Here is a 20,463-nt window from a genome sequence, read left to right on the forward strand (position 1 = left end):
ATAGATTACGTATTTATGTATGTTCCCACACGTATATACTTAATTAATATATGTATTTATAATGATAATTTGTGTAGTTTATAAAAGTATTATATATATATTACCTATTAGTTTGTATACTGGCTTAGTAGTATTAGACTTAGTATTTAATTTTGGAATATTTATTTCACACTGCACCCACCTTAGCAAATTTCTGTTTGGCCCAGTGGTTGACTGGTAGAGAATGCCTCAAGGCATTAAGTCCGCCTATTGTACGTTATACTTGTACTTGTCCCTTGCTTTTAGATTAATTTGTCTTAAAGGGCCTCTGCGCTGTTGGCTTCGGCCCCACGCATGCCTCCCAAAGGTCCGGGACCCCATGGTTCCGAGATATGGTAAGACAGACAAATAATAATAATAATAATATATACAGGATGAAATCTGGGTCGTGGAGCACTAAAGTAAAACAAGACTTGCTACTAAATTAGGAATACAACGCTGTAGATTAGAATGCCCAAATCAGTATGTTTTCTGCTAGAACAAAAAAAAACAATATATATTTTTTTCTATTAATTTTTATCAAAACACTTAAGTTACTCGTATAGGAACGTAACTTGACGAGATGACCCCATTGAAGTAATCACCACCGAAGTACTGCTCAGTTATCACCCAATAACAGCTTTCCTGAAGCCAGTTTGCTCCGTAAATAAGGGTTGCTCCATTGTACTATGGATAATAAAGATAAAATTTAAAGGGTACCCTAGGAAATTACTTTGCGAAACGCTAGTGCATTCTTGCTTGAGATAAATGACAGCGTAAATGGTAATTTAAAAGGAAGTTCAATCAATATGCAATATGACGTAACTGGTGACCGAAGAGCTGGCGGCTTCCTCGCACAACGTATCAGTATTGCGATACAACGAGGAAATGCCGCCATCCTTGGTACAATGCCTCAAGGGCCTAGTTATAATAATCCTCTGTATATGACCATTATGTATACTGTTATTGTAAATAAAGAATTTGTTATTAATATACTATACATGTGAAACATACATATATTTAAAAGGTGTATTTCGACGACCGGTCTGGCCTAGTGGGTAGTGACCCTGTCTACGAAGCCGATTGTTCCGGGTTCAAATCCTGGTAAGGGCATTTATCCGAGTGATGAGCTTAGATATTTGTTCCTGAGTCATGGGTGTTTTCTATGTATAATATTTAAGTATTTATACATATTTATATATTATATATATCGTTGTCTAAGTACCCTCAACACAAGCCTTATTGAGCTCACTGTGGGACTTAGTCAATTTGTGTAATAATCTCGTATAATATTTATTTATTTATATCACAGTTTTCAATTAACCTATTTTAATTACCGTGGAAGTTTAGGTCATACTGAGTAACTTTCACTTTGTGATCAACCTCGAAATCACAAAATAAAATTTGGCTATTTCGTGAATTTTTGCTGCTCAGGTGTTGAAATTTTCTATAGGAGAGTCATTAATTTTTCGTGATTTCGGGGTTGGCCCCACAATAAAAATTCCTCAGTATGATCTAAATATTTACGGGTTTGAACTAATAAACATACTGAATATAACCTTCGGAACGCGTAGCTGGTTATGCGTCGTTAATATTCTCATGATTTTATTCATAACATACATTTATATATTTAGCTATAGCAAATACCTACTAGGTAGTGCAAAACTTAAGTAACGAAATGAAATACCAAAGTTCATTAAAAATGTATTTATTTTTCATTTTATTGTGCTCCTCATATTTATAATTGGACGAATCGCCCGAAACTTTAATTACATTAGTGATGCGATCGTATTACGATTAAAAATAAACAAAGTAAAATAAATTAAATACAAAAAACAGTAAACAAAAACAACAATTTGGACAGCCAAATAAATATGTCGATGACAGGGAAAAAGCTGATATCAATATAATTTAAATAGTAGGTCATTTAGGTTGTAGGTAGGTTTATTTTATTGGGTATTTTAGGTAGTCATTTCCTATCAATGGGATGTATAATAGGCCGGTGATAATATTAATGATGGATGAAAATTAATTCAATTATTTAAATAAGAAAGCAACTAAATAGTCATGCATGAAAAATAATTGAAATACAAAATGTTAGCACCAGTTATAGGAAATAAGAAGAAACGGCAGTTGTAGTTATTTATAAATAAAAAGGTGATTTAAACCTTTATGCAATGTCTAAATAATTTCGAAGGGGATTTTCTCCAAACATTTTTATTTAGTTAGGCTGATTATTATTGACCGCTAAAATGATAGGAGAAACCCACCCCTAGTGATATGATTATAAAATTTATCTTACTATTCTTACAGTACATAGGTATTAATTCATTTACCTACAAAATATTTACAATATCTACATGTCAGCAAACCGATGTACAACTTTTCTGATTAACTAAAATTTACAATTTCATTTTATAATCCATATTAAACGTGATAATTTTAGGACTAGCTCGAAATAACTTACTAGGACAAAACTTCTATCACTACTTAAAATATGGTCACATGAATTATGTACAAAAACCATTTAACGCTAAGCTATTCATGAAAATAATTGTATTGAGTGGATATTCCAAAACATTACTTGCCTAACTAATTAGGACCCGAATGCTACTTTACACAATCGTACAAAATTAGACACTACGAATTTTATTCAAGTCAATAACAATTCACAGTTTAAACTAACCAGAAACAATGTATATTGAAGGCATGAGAATTGAAAAGGCCGTACTCTGAGTTGAATTTAGGCCAATAAAGTTTAACAATAAATTGCTTCGATTTCATTCCTGTTTTATGATTTTAACTGTCGTATATCACAAAGAACAGTTATGGCACATGACCAAATCTTTATCACTTAGTTCAGACACTGCACAGTTCACGACATTGGTATTTCCGCAGAGAGACGATGCCGGGAGGAGGTCCTCGTGCCGCATGTACCACAAGTGTTATTACTATATCCTGAATCTGATCCAAAGGAGGAGTCCCCGCTCGGAGGTTTTGGAGACGCCCTTGGCCCTCTCCAGCAGCCTATTCCTGGTAAATCTCCGCCAGGCCAAGCGCCGCCCGCACCAACAGGTATAGGTCCTTGAGGCCTGGCGCCTACAGTCCCAACTTGAGGATATAGTCTTAGTAACGCATCTAGCAAAACGCCTTCATGGAATTCGGAGGGATCGGGTGGATGCATGTGCCTCGGCATTCTTTGTTGAGCTCGTCGTCTCTCTAAGGATTTAGGCCGCCGGTCTAGACGGTGGTGTCTGGGCCGGTGCGGTAGAGATTGTGGAGCGGGTGGTTTGGAGCACGTCCGACAGGGTGCCGCTTCGCCGACGAGGCTGAGCTCGTCTTCGGCGAAGTGGTCGTCGCTGTGTAGGGAGTCGTCAGAGCGGTGGGGTAACTCCTCGTAGAGGGGGGCACCGCAGGTATCGCCGCCGCAGGAGTTGCCACCGCGCCATGTGCCTCCCGATCCGCATACGAAGACTCGGCCGGGACAGCCTGGTCTCTTTGTTTCTACCATCTGTGAAAGATAAGAAAACCAAATTATTTTCCATTAAATACCTTCCATCTTGGCTTCTTGTTGTTTAAATATACATTTGTGAGTAGAATAGGAAGTAATAAACGGGGTGTTAATAATGAATGACTTGAATAAACATTACAATAATTATTACAATTACAACAAACAACTAAGCAACACTTTGGTCTTAATTAAAAATGCAAATTTTGTTCGATTTTGAGATTTAATCTACCGTCACTGTTTACTTAAGTATATCTGTCAATAATATACATCTAATAATTGTGCGCCTTACCTCCAATTGTGGTTCAACGTCCGGTCTGTGTGGGATGGGTGGTCGTCTCGGCAAGTCTTGCAGGTCCTCGTATAACGGCGCTGGCGGCGGCGCCCGTCGCTGCGAGCCGGTCTGGTTGGGTGCCGAGGATTTGGATGGCAGGAGATTGGTGACTTTCCGCTTGTGTCTGATGGAGAAGGAAAACACAAAGTTAATTTAATTGTTGAAAGGTTGTGAAGCTAAAATAGTATATCTGAAACAGCAAATAACGCCCCGTTAGTCGTAAAATATTGAGGCAAAGATGTCACAACAAATTATGTAGCAGACAAAACAATTCAAGTTTTTAACTGGCGGTATATTTACCGCCTCACTGGAGTCAAATGTTTACCAAGTAAGGTTGAGACAACCATACATTAGTCAAACACGCGTTTTGTGTTTGACTTGCCACAAACAATAAAATACGAATTGCATAATTTAAGAAGCATATATGTAGTAACAAGAGCACAAAGATTTTTCTTCTGTTACCCTTCATTCTTCAGAGAATCTCAAACGAATATATTTTCCAGCATCCTAATAATGCATAAACTCGTGTAGGAGTTCTTTGTGAACACTGAATAGGACCTAGTTTACTTTCTGCCTAGCCATGTGTAACCGTTAACGCACACATCTACAAAGAAATTCGCTTTTCTAAGAAAATAAGCGTTCTCTCGCTTTTGTTGGAGCCTTTATCCTTTTGTTTGCAGACTTGAGAATAAACGGTGGTCCGATGTAATTATGCTTATTCACGCATAAGGCTTCTTGAACAAGTTTAATTGAGTATTTGTTTAACGTTCGCTTGAGCACTTCTAGCTTTTGTGGACTCCGCAACTATAATGGACTCTAAAATAATTTGTTGGTCAAGTTCAAACAATGAGATAAAATTAGTAAGCTAGTGGCACCGGACAGGTATTCTTGGCGCTGCTTCTGCAATATTTGCCAATGAACATTGGTTTTTATGATACACATTACGTACTGGTATAGAAACATTTCTTAGCTGAACGAATTGCCACTAAATCTTAACGTTTAACTATCATTTAGCCACATTTCGAGGCGTAAAATTGTTGTCTATTTCCTAGGATTTATTGGCATTCCCTCTTACTCTGTCGCCGTTAACTTTTGACATACATACCTGTTTGTATTAGGTAGTACAAAATACTACATAATAATATTAACTATCGAATCTCACAGGTTCGCTTTTGTTTTGACTTTTTAGATATTATTCTCATATACTCGTAAAAGCACTCCGCGGGAATGCACTTATACCAGTCAAAATATATAGACAATCGAAGATATTTTAATTTAACCGAAATCATTCAAACAATGATCTAGATATCTGTCTCCATAACCTTTCGTTAGGTATTTTTTCGCCAATCCATGGAGTTGGTTAAACAAGCTTAATCCGCTTAGTACGCGGTTCACACACAAAGTTAAGAGCTAAATTTGTCTAGGTATCTAGTAAAAGAGTGATCCAATAGATGATAGTTGCAGTCACGTGGGAGGCACGAGTATCACCTTCGACTCCCGAAGTCCTCTTGTGCCTGCAGGTGATGCCGAATATACTTATAAGACACTTATCGCACCGTACCGCAAATATCAAGGTACTAGACAGTTTTTTATTAATAATAAATTATAAAAAAAAAAATATTAATTTAAATATGTCTATTCATAGCGAAGAGTATAATGTGTTTATAGATTTTTTGTATTGTTTTGTGTTTTTATATTTTAATATTATGTATATTCATATCATAAATGGCCTAATATAAGACCATATTTTTGTACCATTTGGAGTTAAAACTCGCACAAGTTTTTTGGAGAAATTGCGAAACGTCTGGTTGACATAACTGGCGACCGAAGAACTGGCGGCTTCCTCGCACAATGTATCAGTATTGCGATACAACAAGGAAATGCCGCCAGCATTCTTGGTACAATGCCTCAAGGGCCTATTTTAGATATAAGCTAGTTCATCTATAGTAGTAATCATCTGTATATATCCATTCTGTATATTGTTATTGTAAATAAAGAGATTCTTAACTAATAAAAATGACCTAAAGGAATGTAAATCTCAATAATAACACATAAAAGATAACAAAAAAAAGAAATGTGTTCAAAATGCATAATTTAATTATTTTTATGGCAACTTAAATAGAATGGACAATATACCCTTTATACACCTATCGTCACTAAGTACATTCTTTACTAAAATACGTGTCATCATATCCATCGCACTTATCTAACTATATCAGTTCCTTAATGTACATAGTTGTGATTAATAGCTTTAATTTAGTTAGCGTGCCTGGCACCTCATATGATATATGGACACTTAGGTGTCCCATTTCGCAGATAACAGGTCAACGTACTAAGTAAGCGTACATTATTAGGTAGTATACGGTGTATAATATATGTATACATAAACCAGTTTCATTCAATGTTATGACAAAAACATAAGACAATGCATGGTAGTCAAACAACTATTGTTAGTTTTTGTTTGCTATACACAAATTGTTGATATAATAAGCTTATTGAATATTAATAAGTACTAGAGACAGAAACTCTAAAAGAGATTTAGATTCAAAGTATACAACAGCCAAACGGTGCGTGCTCAATCGTGTAGAGAAACTTAAAATTAGATGTTAAAAAAAACTTAATGTTAATCATTGATAAACTGAACAACAAGTGAAGCTAATGAATACTTTTCTTCCAACAAGAACTAAATGCATTCATCAATGAGCAGTCTTGCCAATTTTGTATTACTTCTTCCACCTAAGTAGTACGAGTAGCATGTGCTATGCAATGTGTCTTTGATATTATACCTTTTAGAAATATTCCACTGGGATAAGGTATCCTACAATCATAAAAGTATTTATTATGCAGACAATAGACGCTTCACATTACGGCTCGTTACTCCGCGCATTTCTTTCAATTTGAGTATCCAGGATTATTATAAACATATTAGTGATGGTTATTTCACAATTCATTTCAAAGGCAGATGGTTCTTTGTAAAGCAGGTAGCGAAACCTCATATTTGGTTTTATTAATATTTTATTGATATACGTATAATGATAGGATGGGTTACGCATTGCGATGGATAATTTAATATCCTACGGATGTGATACTTAAAATTATTGTTTGTATTGTTAAGATAAGATCTACAAAAAAATAGTAAATGTTTTTTGAAAACACTTAGGAAACGGGCATATTGATTTCATTCTCGCAGGATCATCAATTATTTAAGCAAAATCAAAGACAAGAAACGCATGCTCTTACCGTAGCGTTTTCTAAGAGGTCGGTAAACGCTACTGGTGACTGGAATGGTGGTAGCTTTTTCTTTCGACATACTGTATTTGATTATAAGTTATGTTTATGTACCTTTTTTTTCTATGCTAATCAAGAAATGCAGTTATCTGTTTTAAAAAATCCATCTTTTATAACTACGTGCAACATGTCTCTTCTAAGCTCCATTTATTATTGTTTTGACTTCCGGCATTTTCCCTTCCAACTTCAATCCATAACGCCATTTACCAGTACGTAGGCATGTCGCCGGCGTAAGTTCACATGTCTGTCTCTTACGACCATTATTCTCGCAAGTCTCGACCACCCATGGCCATTCATGGAACGGATGCGGTATACTACACTCTCGTTGTATTGGTTAGTGGACATATTTGAGGTCCGGATCGACTAATTGGTCGAGTTACGTGATCTTAATGTTAACACTGATGGTAAAGGAATAAATTAAATTAAGATATTTATTTAATTTTAATTGCTTATATGTATATGTACATTATGTCCGGTCGTCGGGTAACAATAAAATTTTCTCAATACATGGGTGTGGCAATGACAGAAACTTCTTATAAATAAGTAAATTTTTATGCTTATCAATTATTCCTACTACTTAATAACGATCAGGTTTTCCTAAAAGACAAATGAATAAAATTGTATTCATTTGTCTTATAGAAATTCTTCTACTGTATAATAGCATTTTTGTGTGCTGTTTAATAGCTTCTGATAGTCCTGATTGATGAATTAACAAAAGTTATACATTAATTTCTCTAGTTTATATCAGTCAGGCTGAAAAAAACCTAGAAATGGCTCTAAATTGTCTCAAATGTAACATAATGCGGTAAATTACCAAAATGTCAACAACAAGAATGGCCAAGCCACACAACACGCACTACAGCATACATAGTTCCAATACTTTATCTATTATCTAATTTTTCAAAGATAAAACGGTTCTCTTTTTACGAATTCTGAATAAAAAATGACGTTCCATTGTCAACTTCCTCATACACACAAAGGCCGACTCTTATCCATTTTGATATAATGATACGTCGTTTTGATATGAAGTTACAATGTTTGTTTATCATAGTTGTAAGAAAGTTTTGACTTCAAATGCCACTTGTCGTTAAATCAATACTATAAATCAGTGAATGGATTTATTAAGCCAGTGAATGGGAGATAGTAAAACGTCGTGGGTATTTTTTATGAGTTATTTTTAATGGTGTAGATAGTTGGTAGCTCGATTCAAAGATTTCAAAGAAATAATTAAAGCAGCTGTGACAGTTTATTGATTTTTGATGGAGGACGGTAAATAGACTTACTCATAAAGAGATACATTTTATTTGTAACGCGTATCATAAAGAATAGTCTGCCTACGAAGCTCAATACGAGTATAATGGTCGATATTAAACGTAGGGCAAATAACATTTGATTGCCTAGACGAAGCAATATCGTTTATTTACCCTTTCTCCGTTAAGGAGAGACCTTTGCAATACCTAGGTTGCTCTGATTTGTAGGCAATCTTAATACTTACTATATAGATTTATCTTAGGACTTTAGAATGTTATTCCTAAACGCAATTTACTTCTTCTTCCTCACGTTGTCCCGGCATTTTGCCACGGCTCAAGGGAGCCTGGGGTCCGCTTGACAACTAATCCCAAGATTTGGCGTAGGCACTAGTTTTTACGAAAGCGACTGCCATCTGACCTCCCAACCCAGAGGGTAAACTAAGCCTTGTTGGGATTAGTCCGGTTTCCTCACGATGTTTTCCTTCACCGAAAAGCGACTGGTAAATATCAAATAATATTTCGTACATAAGTTCCGAAAAACTCATTGGTACGAGCCGGGTTTGAACCCGCGACCTCCGGATTGCAAGTCGCACGCTCTTACCGCTAGGCCACCAGCGCTTTCCTAAACACAATTTACAATTACTTTTTTTACGTATACCTAGAAGTTCAAAAAGTGGTGTGTTATACTTATAAATGTTTTTGTTATTCACTTGAATATGAATAGTACCTACTTGAAAACTTGGACTTATCTCAACAAAAAACTTAATAACCCACCGCGATTGCAAGGTTCAGTGGCAGTCGCTTTTGTAAAAACTGGTGCAAAAGGCGAGGTACTTTTCTTCTTAACTTGCACACGAGATGTACACAACACAGCTTAACAGAGTCGATTTCTAGATAATTTTTAAGGAGAAGAGAAATCAAACCAACAACTCTCCATAATTTTCATCCTCATGTTTAAGCTTTTAGTAATATTAAATTTAGTAATGGAAAAAGCGATTTAAAATAAGGAGATACTAGGGCGACGACTACGCAAGGTTCATCTAAATTAGCTGTCATAGCAAGTTTGAATGAAGTCTAAACTCTTTGTCTAGGCACTGAGCAGCACTCTTCCCGATGAAGTTGTAAAGACCATCGAAGCCAAACAAAGCGCCTCGAAAGGCCAGCAAACAAGTTGGGACTTCGCGTTGATTAGTTCGGACTTTCTATGCGGAGTAACGTGGCCAATAATGCAATGCCATGGGCTAAGCGTATTATTGCGGTTCGAGGAAATAGGTCAGGGACGCAAGTAATTATAAATATATATATTTTTAGCCTACATTGTGTAAAGGCCTCCCCTGTCTTCCGCCACTCGTCACGGCTTTGTGCATGCTCCCGCCAGTCGCCACAAAAATTATATATATAAAAAGTAAGTTATAAATATAATTACTTTATAAAAGATGATTCAAATGTAACTAAAAAACGAAATACACAACGTACTTGGATAAAAACGTTACAGGGGGTTTAAGCAGTTTTTTAAGGCACAATCCTACCTAATATTAAATAAACATAATAAAATATATTTTTTTTTTAAACTCACAAAGGATACATTAAAAAAATAACGATTAAATAGAGTAAAGGCACATTAGATTTAATACCTTGCATATTGTAAATGAGAAGTCTGTCTCTCTCTTGATTGCACTTACACTGACTATGATGAAATAGGGCATAGAAAACTAAACGAGATGGATGTAACGCTTTATTTTGGGAAATTCCATAGAACGCAGGCAAATAAGCAGCTTGCACCTTTAAGAATGTATTTTTTGATAGGGAGTTAGGCTAAAATAAATTTTAATTTGCACAGCTAGCCTAAACTACCGCTATGTCGCAACATTGTCTAGGAAATCTAATACTAAAACCGCATTCTACCAAATATTAGTCACGGAGCATACGCCAAATCGACGTAGACACCTCATTTTGTCGACAACCGCATAACGTAAGCGATCAAGTTACGAAGTCGAGCTAACCGACTCGTAAGTAATCTCTGAAGACGGGTTACCATATTGATTGGCAGGGGTCTATATTGGTGTGGACGTTTTGGGTGTTATAATGAGTACGACTGATGACTAATGTGGGAGATAGAGGCTGCGAGAAATCCGGAGGTGAGAGATTTCCGTCTGCAGTTTGGGGTGGTCGGTGATATTTTTTTATCCATTGAGATAGCCAGCATGGGCTATACCTCTGTTTTTTAATGCTTTAGTTTTCATTAAGTAAATGTCATGTCTTAACATGTAGGAAGACTGATTTAGTTACTATATTTATTCTTCAAAATAGGTATACTACATAATGGATTCGATGTGACTCTCGGTTCGAGTTCATTTATATGATTAAATTATTTCAAAGCAGAAATGAATTTAGCAAATACATAAATGTATTTAAATTACTGTGCTTTCTTTCAAACTTAATCAAAGACAAAGAAAAAACAGTAAATTTAAAACAATAGAGTTATCTGAACGTATACGTCTGATAGAATCTGACATTCCTGAAATCAGAAATGAAAAGACAAAGTGAACATTCCTAAATTATAAACTAAAATGCTTTTATCACATCAACATCTGTGCATACCTGCTTCAAAACAAAAGAATAAAATTAAAACAATAGACTTATTCGTCAACTAGCATAAGGCATACCAGAGATCTGGCACAGTGTAGTAATTTAATATGCCTTTGTGTTGAAGCTGTCCGTTTAACGCCTCACCCGGTTTTCGAATTCTGACACCTTCCGTTATCGTGGACGTATTACGTGTGAAGGCGGTTTAGGGGTGGATTATGTAGGCTTTGATATTGCTATGAAGGTTTGATTTTCGTTCGACAGGTGACCTTAGCTTATGCGGGTTAGTTTAAAGTAACACATACCAGAGTTTAAATAATGATGACGTGATTTAACGCGCCAAATTGTGCAAGGCTTCGATGTTGGCGATACTTTAGTCCTGCAATGTTAGAACCCAATTTGAATCGGATTAATCTTGCGTCTAAGTTCTACACTTATAATACTCATAGTGGAAGGAAACTAATAACTACTCGACTTTTGTGTTTTACTCATTTTTAATCAGATCGTGCAAAAACAATTCTGAATAAAAAAGGGAAAATATCGGAAGCCATGTTTTTCTTGCGGCCGGATAATGAAGTAATAAAAAGCGTCAAATGATTACCTAGTGATTTCAGTTAAATATCAATTAAATAAAACTCTAACACACGTAGTAAATCCATCCAAGAACACGCTAGAACCAGGCGCCACCCGAGGCGCGTCCACTCGACCGTGTTGTATTAGTGGATGCTGTACTAATTAGACCACCATCCTCGATGGGAACACTACGACGCTTTTTGGAGATTAGAGCGGTGTAGCCGGTGTACCGTGCAAATCCGGTATTAGATAGTGATAAGTGCTGGATTACTCTTGTTATGGAATGTTTTATGATTAAACGTGTAAATAATAAAATAAAACTATTTAAACGCATGAATTAAAAATACATTCCGACATAGTGTTATTTCATGATGGCGGTATCCGAAGACAATATTATGTAAATAATGGTTAATTTTCAGTGAATTTATTTTCGGTATTCTTTCATGAAACATTAACACATATCTGTCGAAAAGCTATATGATAAAACAATAAATAATTTTATTTTGAAAAGTTAAATATATGTTTACAGTTTAATATACACATCTTCCTTCTCCTCCTTGCTTTATCCTGAACATCGTATTCAGCTTACCTACTTTTGGTTACTTAAGGTACCTACAATAAAGTATCCTATTATATGAGTATACACCTACTCGTATTTAAAGAAAAGTAATTTCGTCCGTCGTAATCATAATACTGACAATACCTATTTAATGAAAATTCTTTCATGAGATAACGTTAAACTTTAAAGCAAGTGAAAAGTGCATTTTGTAAAATGAAAGAAAAGTAACATTTTAAAAGCTATCAAATAGTTCATTTCTTTATCCGGCTTGAAAGTTTCAAACTCAGAATTGGCATATCGAAGTTTCCATAAAAGTTACTCGCTTCGGTATTAAAAGGAAAAACTGAAGATTGCTTTTCAGATTTTTCATATAAATATTTAAATTGTTATACCTGTTTCAATACATTGTTTATTGAGGAGAGCGCTTAACTTTTATGAGTTTTCTTATACTAAGCTATTGCTGTCGATGCGATTTCCTATATTTTTTTAATGTTGTTGATAGCTGTATGCACGCATTGCATGCATATTTTAATATAATGATGTAATGAGTTTGCACCTGCAGTACCAATATTTCGGAATATTTATGTATTCTATAATTACGAATAACCTACTTGTACCAATAAATATGTACCTATACTATAATGTTGTGTAGTATGAAATAATATAATATATTATCGTGTATAGTTCACAGTCTCCGATTGAGTTTTTAATTTAAAAATATACCCGCATAATACTTTATATAAGCGGAAATTAAGTACCTAAGTACCAAGTTGTTGTCACACGCGACATACAATTTGTATAACGACATAATTGCAATGGCCGCGTAATTACAGGCTGACTTTAATTAGTGCTCTTACAGTAATTACAGTTAAATTGAACCTTATCATGACCTACTTCTGAAGAATAGTCTTTCCTGCTTTTGGTAAAAACTTATCTACAAATTAGCCATGAAACAAACTGTTGTTGTGTTCAATAGTTCGATCCCTACACATTAGTATCAGTATTTATGAACCGAACGACATTACTAACAATAAACTATAATTTATAGGCTAAATAAATACCAATGGTATCTTGTCTCGGTTAATTTTACGCTTGCTCAACATCGGCATATTGGCATTTGACAATAACTTTATTACGACCAGGTTCCATGGTACACACCTTCCTTACCAATCACGGAGCCACAACACCGAACCATGAACCACACGATTGAGATATTATGCAAATATGTGATTGTATGCAGATTGCCAATAATAAGTCCGGTCTGAAAATCAACGGTTCAATCCATTCGCCTTAATGAGAACGAGACAATGGGCTTAATAAAGACGTTAAGCCATAAATAGAATGCTGATCTGATAGTATTTGGTATGGCGAAAGCGTAAATGGTGGGTAGGTGGCGCAAGAGGAGGTCAGGTTAGGATAAGACATTTAATATGAAATATGAGTAGCCAATAAGAATATTGATCAACTTGTTTGTATACTAATTCTACGATTTATTTAAGGGTTTCCCCAACGCCAATGACCTACGACCTTAATCCCTTAGTTTTCTAATGTTTTTTTCAGCTTATCATATTAACAGCAACGGCTGTAAGCAGTATAGTGTCACATATTTACTTCAAAGTTCACTGTATTCAAGATATTTGGCATCAAAGTTGAACAATAGAACACAAACTACAAAGTTCAACAAAACTATAGTTTCCTGGCTATAACTTTTGTGTTAATAAGTTTAAAATTACAATCTCTACTACGTCGAAGACAAACTCAAATGTGTAGATTTCGTACATGTAAAATCCTTAACAGCAATCGAGTAACGAAAAAAGTGTTTTTTAGACAATGTTTAAAAAATATATAAAAAAATAAGTGTTTATTTCTATCAAAATCCGGCAGACCAGAACGGAGATAAAAGATTAAAGAAACGATAGCCGTTTCTCTTATAATTCTATCTTTCGTGCAAATGTAAGACTAACGACTCAAAACTAGTCAAAAATCGATGTAGACTGCGGGGAGCCCCTTAACACTGCACACTGGCAGTAGAGAGTACAGGAACTTGTTTAATGTGAATGTGTTCCTACTACATTTAATTATCTTGATCCTCGTTCAGTTATCAACTTAGCAATTATTAAAACATTATTTGCATATTACATATTTTTTAAGAGCGCTAAAGACTAAAATTCTTTTCTACTCCATTTATTTCCCTGTTCCTGTACAAGCGCCATCATAACTCGTTTGTCTATGCACTTGTTATGCGTCTTTTCATTATTCACTCTATTGTTCTGCGGAATTAGATTCCGCGGCAGATACGCGTTTTTGTCAGCCATATTAGACTCGAACACGGCGTTTCTTTGGCTTGTAAAATGAATTGTTTAAGCGCTTTGCTTATTATGCGTGGTAACTGAAACTCTGTATGTGATAGCAATTAATGAAGGTATGAAAAGTTCACTCGAGCGAAATAAAAAAGGCGGGTTTTTAATATAAAGAAGACGAAAGAGCAAGGCTTCAAAAGAAAATGAAATCCTTACTTTAGTTTTAATCTTTTCGCTTTTACGAGGATGTTGGTCCGTATTAATGTACGTTAGTAAACTTCGAAAATATTTCATGATATCGAGTTGCGATCTAGCTGTGGGAGCTATTCGATGCAAATAACTTGAAACTAATTGCTTCCACTGAAATTCAATCGAAATTTTCCATCAACTAACACAATGCCGGGAAACGCAAGAAATCAATGTTATTTATTACACAATAGGTCTCGGGTACCATTCCGTGTTCCTTATATAGGTTTCCTATAGAAATTACTTCAATGCTCCTCTAGGACTTTGATTGAAATATAGTCTCGTAAAAAACTAACGGGATATGTTTGTCATGTCCTTCAGTTTCTAGTAACTATAGATTTATCTGGTTAGCTATGAGATGAAAGGTTTTTTCCAAGGTCTTTGTTAATTTTAAGGACACCGTCTAATAGAATATAGAGATAATTATTCCTGAGCAATGCCATTCGTACATAAAGTGTAGTGATTTACGGAACTGGTATGCAATAGGCATACCTTAAATTCAAATACGTATAACTAGTTACCTACTTCACTTATGTACTCGTATTAATGATTTCTATCACTAAAATACTCGTATAGAATCTTGAAAAACATTTCTCCTCTTTATGAAATATAAAATTCAAGAGAGGCAATAAAACCTCTGCAGTATTGTTTCAAAATATGATTATGCGTCTTTTAGACCATAACATGCAGAAAAATATGTTTAAACTTAACCTACATTTTTAAAATTCTACCTTCGTCCGCGATTTTTATGACCGTGAAATGCTGCAGAAATGCTGGAAACGCGTCTGAAATTTTGTCCAAATATTATTTAAGTCCGCTTTAACTAAACCAACGAGCATTATTTCGAGTAGGTACGTAAATAATTTACAAGAATATAAGAGTGTTTTGTAAAATTTGCAGTACTTAGGTAAGTTTCGGTAAAGGCTACCTAGATACACTGTACATTATTATTTGACGAGATAAACTAATGTTCAAAAGTAAAACATGTTATATTGTTATATTTCACTTTAAAAGTACAAAATCTGATACAAAAGGACTTATAGAAATATAAATAGGTAATTTAATACTTGTATATCTCTAAGGATATTATTACATAACTTGAACCTATAAAACGAAGAGTTACAATTCCCTCCCTAAGTTGTAACTTTTCACTACAATCGATATAGTTCAATTGAATCGTTCAGCCCCGTGCTAACCGAATTTCTCAACTTTAGCGCAATGCAAGCAATTTTTAAGTGGTTCCGCTGTTCTACACTGTTGGAGCCTTTTGCCTTTCTTACCTGCTTGTAAAGTACAGACACTCAGGCTAAAACAAAGCGAGCGCTGGTAAATACCCCATTGTTTTGGACCCCCGGTGGAACTCGAGGGCACCTCAACAAGTTTATGCGGGATTTTTTTCTGAATTCCCCCTTTTTTTGAGGGTCGTTTACACTTCCTGAGTCTCGAGTTAAAAGCTGAATGGGATTTGCAAAATAGTCATGAAAGTTGTTTGAGGATTCGGTGTCGGAGGGGCTGCGATTGTTTTGAATTTTGTGTTACTGTTTTTGTTGGAGTAATGCTTTAATTTAGATTTAATTAAGATGCTAGAAAGAGGTTTATTGTGTCTGAGTGTGAAGAAACATTTGTGATTTCGTCATAATGAAATAAGTTTAAGTAGGAATAAGTTTTAGCTTTCAGTTACAGCAAAAAAAACTCATTAGCTTCTTTTTTTTTAACAACAGGCTTGATGAATTAAATAATATACTGGGTGCGTTTAATTATTTTAAATATGGTCGGCTTACATGATATAAGATAAACGGACCGCTGATGGCTTAGACTCAGCTGCAAGCTCGCACTCAAAACAGCACAGTGTGGTATGTCGTTTGAGCCATTTGCGCCGAGCACCGGTTTATAGACCAAAGACCAAGGGGATCGGCGACAAAGGGAGTCCGAGTTCAAAGAGTGCCTACAGCTTAGTGCCGATTACTTGAACTTAAGAATGGACGCAGACATAGCGCGTGAAAATAGCTAATATCAACATATGTACGTAAAAAAATATAACAATAATTTCTAGGATTTTGGATTTCAAACTACACTACATCATTTTTTTTAAATATATGTGGTTAATAAAATAACGAATAAAATAAGAATATTATTACATCAATGCGAAGTCGTATTTTTAGTGGAATTTTTTAGGACCTCCAATTTGCTAGATTTAGCTCACACCCGAGACGAATCGAAAAAAAGCGGCCAAGTGCGAGTCGGACTCGCCCATGAAGGGTTCCGTACCATTTATGACGTATTTAAAAAACTACTTACTAGATCTGGTTCAAACCAATTTTCGTTGGAAGTTTGCATGGTAATGTATATCATATATTTTTTTTAGATTTTTCATTCTGTTATTTTAGAAGTTACAGGGGGGGGACACACTTTTTTTCACTTTGGAAGTGTCTCTCGCGCAAACTATTCAGTTTAGAAAAAAATGATATTAGAAACCTAAATATCATTTTTGAAGACCTATCCTTAGATAACCCACACGCATGGGTTAGATGAAAAAAAATTTTTTTTTTAATTTTTATGACGTATTAAAAAAAAACTACTTACTAGATCTCGTTCGAACCAATTTTCGGTGGAAGTTTGCATGGCAATGTATATCATATATTTTTTTTAGATTTTTCATTCTGTTATTTTAGAAGTTACGGGGGGACGTATGGGTTTGATGAAAAAATATTTTTTGAGTTTCAGTTCTAAGTATGGGGAACCCCCAAAATTTATTGTTTTTTTTCTATTTTTGTGTAAACATCATAATGCGGTTCATAGAATACATCTACTTACCAAGTTTGAACAGTATAGCTTTTATAGTTTCGGAAAAAAGTGGCTGTGACAGAATCGGACAGACAGACGGACATGACGAATCTATAAGGGTTCCGTTTTTTGCCATTTGGCTACGGAACCCTAAAAAGCACCCTTTCTCATCCAGGGTTGGGACAAAACGGCACACAATAAAAATATTTAGGGTTGACACATATAAACCTTTACATGAATAAACGTAACGCATATAAGTTTAGTAGCGGTGTCAAATAAAATAACAAGATTATCAATAGTCAGGTTGACGGTATTTGTTAAATACTGCCAGCTGACAATATTATACTATAATCGACACGTTTGCTAAGCATTTTGAACAAAAGATTATCGCAACAAAGCATTCAAACATTGAATCCCTTCTGCAGTTATATATTTTTTTTTACTCTTAATAGCAACCATTTTAAACTTTAATACTTATTATATTATGGAGACTCGAAAACGATCGTGGATACATATTTTAAAACCAATATTTAATCAATATACATATTAATTACAAGTCCACATACACAAAGGAACTGAATATTCATCATATTTACAGTAGCTTTAGCGAAGTGAGACTAGAGCGTGCGCGGGAGTGGCCACGCCACGCGCCGATTGGTCGGCCATTTTTGAATTGGCCAATCAGAGAGAAGAAGCAGCGTGTAGTATAATTTTGGCATAATTAGTCACGCACCGAGTAATAAGGAGTTTGGTGAAGAATAGTTTTTACCTTGTCTGTTTTATCACCATATTTTGTAGGTAAATTTTGCAAGGGTTTACATGAATAATTAATATTGTTAACCCGACCTATATATAGAATATCGCGAGTATCGCGACACATTGTTTTAATAACGTTAATTGAGAAACTCGTAGTGTAAATACTTCAATATTAAATTAGCATTTAATAAATATTTAAATTTAGAACGACAGCAAATTACTCTATTAAATCATCAACAACAAAATTAAAATATGTAAAATACTTAAATGGAAACTTTCTGGTACTGTTTGTGTAAATAGCACTAACGGCGTTTATTTGAACTACACTCGTTGAATTAGCACTTTTTAGAAAAGAGAAAGACTGAAAATGTAAATTTTAAAATAGATTTTAAGTTAAAATTTTATTTTGAGTTTTATGAATGACAAAAGTCAATATGCTCACTGAATTGGGCCAATGCCGTTAGCTCTATCAATTAAAGCGCAACTTTCATATTTTTACAATAACTACAAACCTACCAAGTAGGAATATTTGACGTTGCTTGTTGCTAACCTAGTGATAAATTTCTTTCTTAAGTTTTACGCCAGTTTTTTATCGGAAGACATATTATCTGAACGAAACCATACGAGTATGCGACCTTTTTCCGCCTCACAAAAATAGTCAGTTCTAACCCTTGAAAGTTGGAATATATCACAAAGAATTTATAAATAGAGCAGTCAAAGTATTGACAGTGGGATGATTTATGAACAATAAACACATCCGTATGCCACCGTATTGTTCTAAAATAGACGTAACTGCTTCCTGGGTGATGAGGGCGCTAAACGATCTCTGTTGATTTTATGAGGCTGCGGTTGTGACATCGCTGATGTACGGTTCGTAGTTTATATTATTATCTCTAATTAGAACGATCATATTTAGACTGAGGCTATCGAGAGTATAATATGGAGCCACTTCTCTATGCTGTTTTTTTACATATAAACTTAGGTACAGTCAAGTGCAAAAATATGTATTGAAAGAATCGTCTCATAAATATGGTACTACGCTCTTATTACACTGGAATAAGATGCTATGAGACATATTTTTGTGTAAGATGTGTACACCCATATTTTTACACTTGGCTCTGTACACCTGACGCAATTGAGGACGAAAGTGTACGACCGCTATGAAACCGTGTTTTCATACAATATTAGTCCCCAGTTTCCTCCTTAGATTATCATTACCTAATGAAAATATTTTAACACAATTTGATGTATGTCAACCACGGCTATGCCCCTTCGTCGGTTTTTTTTCGATTATTGAATAAAGAGGTATTTTTAATAGGTAGATTTACAAATTTAGATGGAAATTGGTTGACGCTCCTAACTTTTATTACATGCAGATGGCGGACAGTTATCAGAAACTAATGATGTTGCAAGACTTGGGTCGCACTAATAGTCCCTTGTAATGTCACACTCAACTATTGTTGTTAAAAGTGAATTTGCCAAAGGAGAGGAATATATTATAGGTAAAAAATCATATACCTCCAGGAATCATATACCTCTGGCTGTAAACAAGCCATTTTTGGCTTAGCAGTTAAGAAACATGAAACACTGCGATTCATTTAATGTTTAGAACTTTAATAAAAATAAAAAAATCGTTAACCATATTTTGCAATTTTTTTTTTTGGTCAGAGCCAAAAATCAGAATGTACGATCTATCAAATAAATAGTAAAGAAACATCAACACACACCATTGCTCAGGCTATCGTTGGTGGCATAAACTTGAACGGATATTGGATATTGTCGTATTTTGACGTAAAAGATCTGGCCAATTTTATGTACAGCACGCCAGTTTTATGGACACTACGGCCGAAGGCTAAATGACACATCACTGAATGATCTCTTGGGGTCTGCAGCGGCCACACGCGCGTTTCGTAAATCTTTTATACCTTAGTAGTATAAAAACTGGATATATTGTACCTGATTTTTAGTCTTTAATTTGGTTAAAAAATGTACATATTTCAACAGACATTTACGACTTGCAATTTAAAGAAGAATAAGGAATATATTTATTTCAAGAATTTGGCATTACATAAGCAGCAGTATATTGATCCCCACACGAGGCTATTTCAGAAAACTAACCGAACAATGAATGGAATTATTAAGTTCTAAGCTAAAGCGCATTAAGTACGTAAGTATCTAATATATACGTTCCGTTATATGTAACTACAGCAGCTCCTTCTATCAACTCAAGGGTATCCAGTTTAAATTAGGCGTCAAACTAC

At 34.9% G+C, this 20,463-nt stretch overlaps 1 protein-coding gene and 1 long non-coding RNA gene across 3 annotated transcripts in view; one reads left to right on the forward strand and one right to left on the reverse strand.

Annotated features, from left to right (window-relative positions):
* The window catches only part of LOC133528362 (uncharacterized), a 63,694-nt gene extending 46,350 nt beyond the window's left edge, over positions 1-17,344 (forward strand). The window contains exon 3 of the long non-coding RNA XR_009800988.1: positions 17,191-17,344. This is a non-coding gene — a long non-coding RNA (uncharacterized LOC133528362). The remainder of the gene's footprint in view (positions 1-17,190) is intronic.
* LOC133528361 (uncharacterized) overlaps positions 1,711-20,463 on the reverse strand; it is a 131,262-nt gene continuing 112,509 nt past the window's right edge. For both annotated transcript variants that reach the window (XM_061865725.1, XM_061865724.1), the window contains 2 exons: positions 3,819-3,984; positions 1,711-3,529 (listed from right to left, as the gene is read on the reverse strand). In XM_061865725.1, the coding sequence (XP_061721709.1) occupies positions 2,894-3,529; positions 3,819-3,984 (802 nt within the window). In that variant the 3' untranslated portion in view covers positions 1,711-2,893. The remainder of the gene's footprint in view (positions 3,530-3,818; positions 3,985-20,463) is intronic.

Source organism: Cydia pomonella, chromosome 19, assembly GCF_033807575.1.
Source record: "Cydia pomonella isolate Wapato2018A chromosome 19, ilCydPomo1, whole genome shotgun sequence".
Taxonomy (NCBI): Eukaryota; Metazoa; Arthropoda; class Insecta; order Lepidoptera; family Tortricidae; genus Cydia; species Cydia pomonella.